Source organism: Ursus maritimus (genome assembly GCF_017311325.1).
Source record: "Ursus maritimus isolate PB19 chromosome X unlocalized genomic scaffold, ASM1731132v1 scaffold_X1, whole genome shotgun sequence".
NCBI lineage: Eukaryota > Metazoa > Chordata > Mammalia > Carnivora > Ursidae > Ursus > Ursus maritimus.
Window position 1 is genome coordinate 115506919 of NW_024423319.1, and position 3099 is coordinate 115510017.

General features: G+C 44.3%; 1 protein-coding gene across 1 annotated transcript in view; it reads right to left on the reverse strand.

The window, feature by feature from the left end:
• Nucleotides 1-2318: 2318 nt before the first annotated feature.
• Nucleotides 2319-3099, reverse strand: part of TMSB4X (thymosin beta 4 X-linked) — a 2153-nt gene continuing 1372 nt past the window's right edge. The window contains exon 3 of the mRNA XM_040634475.1: nt 2319-2755. Within this exon, the coding sequence (XP_040490409.1) occupies nt 2721-2755 (35 nt within the window). The 3' untranslated portion in view covers nt 2319-2720. The remainder of the gene's footprint in view (nt 2756-3099) is intronic.

The window sequence follows — 3099 nt, forward strand, 5'->3', positions numbered from 1 at the left end:
GGGAGGATGCGGTGATGGTCAGGCCCGGAAGAGGCCCGGTACAGAAGAGGGGGCTCCGTGCCTCAGACTTTGCCTGCCTCCCCACCACCCCCACCCCCTCAACGCACATTCAGTGGTTGCAGACAGCCAGAAAGCTGTGTTGTGCTCCTGAAAGAATAAAGTAGCTTTAAAAGTCCATGCATTGGAAGACTGAGCAACATGGCTGCGGTGGTTGAGGAATGTGTGAGGTTTGGAAATGAATGAGGCTCTGTCCCAAGAGTCCTCTGGTGAGCCTCTTTTCACTTCCTCTATTTTTGCTTGATTCAGCCTGATCAATTCAAAATTTGCGGAAGTCCCACACAGAACTGTGTGACCCTCGGCTCTTACATAAGCAACCTTGGCCTGTTTCCTTCTGGGGGAGGGGAGACGGTCAAAGATGCAGTGGCTAGGGTCTCCTTCAGTTGGAGCAGTCCCTCGTTCCAGTGGGGATCCTCTAGTCCCCTTGGTGTCTGCGAAGAAGACTGTCCACCCCAAGCTCCTAATAGCAGTATACATTCCCATATGGATTCATAAATACCCTAGGCCCTTCTGGGAAGTTCCTCTCTTGGGAAGAAAAAAGAATGCACTCATAAAATCTAAAAAAAACAAGTCTGTGCCCCCCACCACCACCACCACCTCCGACCCCGTGCAGCATTTAAGGGCACAGGGTGATGTGTGCTGAAGATTCTGCATTTCCCCATCCCACGCACAATGCAGCCCAAACTCAATCACCAGATTTTTCATTTTACATTTTACTTTCTTTTCTTCCCGCCCTGCTGTGTTTTAGCTTTGTTCTCTCAGCACAGGAAGGTCTTCTCCCCTCATCGTTTCCTGAATCATCCCTTTCCCCTTAATGCTCATTTTTAAACTGGAGAACGCTGGGTTAATTTCTTAAAATCCGACCTCATCTCTGCATTATCTGAAAAATGTGCACAGCAAAAACCCATGTGGCCTTGGTTTATCTTTGTGCCTCGAGCCTTTTCATTTTGCCCACACCCTTCCTTGCGGGAAGGAAAAGAAAAAGCAGGGTTGGAGGGCCGGCTCCATCTTGAGAAGGCTCGCAGACCTTCGTGCTCCCTGCTCAGCTCTCCAGCGAGCAGGCTGTGGCACTTCTGTGGCACTTCGGGCTTTGCAGCGGCGGGCACACAGCCCTTCCCTCGCGATGCAGATCCACCTCTAGCTGATGGTCTGGTTGATCGTCTAAACCACAGGTAAATGGTTTCCTGTGCATTTCTCAAAATAAATGTTGAGCAAAGGAAATGAAATCAACCGGCTTAATACTGATTAACAATTTGCCCTCCACCCTCTCCTTCCAAAAGGGCCTTTTCTTCAGTCTGGGGGGCGGGGGCAGTGTTTGACCTCCTGGACATTTGCTGAGATACTGGGTGAACAGTCATTTTTAAATGCTTCCATTTAAGAAAATGGATACAATTTTTGAAAAAAAATACTTGCACCCTTTCTGACAGAACAGAGGAATCCTTCAAGGACGTTTAGGAATGACATCCCTTTTACTTTGAAAAGCTTGATATTTCGTTTCTCTACATCACGTCCCAAAAGAAGGGCTTGGCTTTTGCCCACCAGTTAAAACAAGTACTTCATAAAGTTATCAGCCTCAAGAAAGGCAAACCCTTGAGATGTACCAATTAAATCCCAGGGAATTTGAACCTTAGGGCAAATTTCATCCTTGTCTAAATGTCCTTTAAATCCAAAGACAGTTCTCATTATCCAAGTTGAGGACTCAATAATTTTAAAATTCTATTAATCCTAAGTGCACGGATTTTATAAAAGCCAACTTTGAATATTTGAACCAGCCATTAAGCTAGAAAGTCTTGACTTTATAAAGCAGCTGTTAAAAATGTTTTTCCCTTTTGACAAACTGCTTAAATCCTAATTGTGTCAACGCTGGTAATTGGCTAAATAACCAAGTTCCATTTGACACCTGAAACAAATACTGTGCTGTGAACTACCACCCCCTTCATTTTCTCGATCAGATGCAATTAAGTCTGTGTTGGCTTAGCAAACCCTGTGAAAGGCAAGAACTGCAGTATGTTTTTGTCAGTTTTCAGACTCCTACTAGGCATTCAAGCAGCCTAAAAAAAAAAAAAATCACCTTCCAATCACCGAGTACACAGGAGGTATTATTTCACATACCTGGATGAAACTCATTTCTACATCCTCTCTGATTTTACCCCCAGACCACCAGATGTTATCATTCCCCAGTGAGACCACTCTTGGCCCTTTTGCAAAGGTTTCATCTACCAGTAAGCCGCTCCTTCCAGACACCAAACAGTCACACCAGCGACGTTTTAAAACTTTTTATTGCATATTAAAAAAATTGTGCATTCCAATAATTAAAATCATTTGAACAAAAAAATGGCACTCTGATTAAACTGCATTTTACAGCCTGCAGGACACCTTGGACCAGCTTGGTTTTTACTCTAGATTTCACTGTCGTCCCACCCAGCTTCTTCCTTCACCAACATGCAAGTTCTTTTCCTTCCCTGCCAGCCAGACAGACAGATGGGAGAGGCAGGCGCCTTCGTTGTCAGTAGTTCTCCATTCTTTGATGTGAAAAGGGGCAGCACAGTCATTTAAACTTGATCCAACCTCTTTGCATCTTACGAAGTTAAACAGCTAAAAGAAGTAAAATAAGAAGGCAATGCTTGTGGAATGTACAGTGCATATTGGCGGCGCACGCCTCATTACGATTCGCCTGCTTGCTTCTCCTGTTCAATCGCTGTGACAGGAAAGAGAAAAGAAAAAAGATGGAGGGAGCTCATTAGGCAGACTCAGTACAGCCTCGTGTAAGATTATCGTACTTTTCGTTTACGGTATCTTCCCATATCATAGAAATCCACTAAGTATCAAGTCGGCCCATCGTGAAAATATGAACACTAAAAAACATTTTAACAGAAAAGATGGTATAATATTGCATATTAATATGTATACCAAACATCCCATCATCGTTGAATTATTAAAGCCCTGTTTGTTAGCTGCAAAAACAACTTTTAATTAACCTTTCCAGGCCACATTCATCATAAAAATTGTCAGCTCCTCCCCCGCACTCCCTCGCCCCCCCCC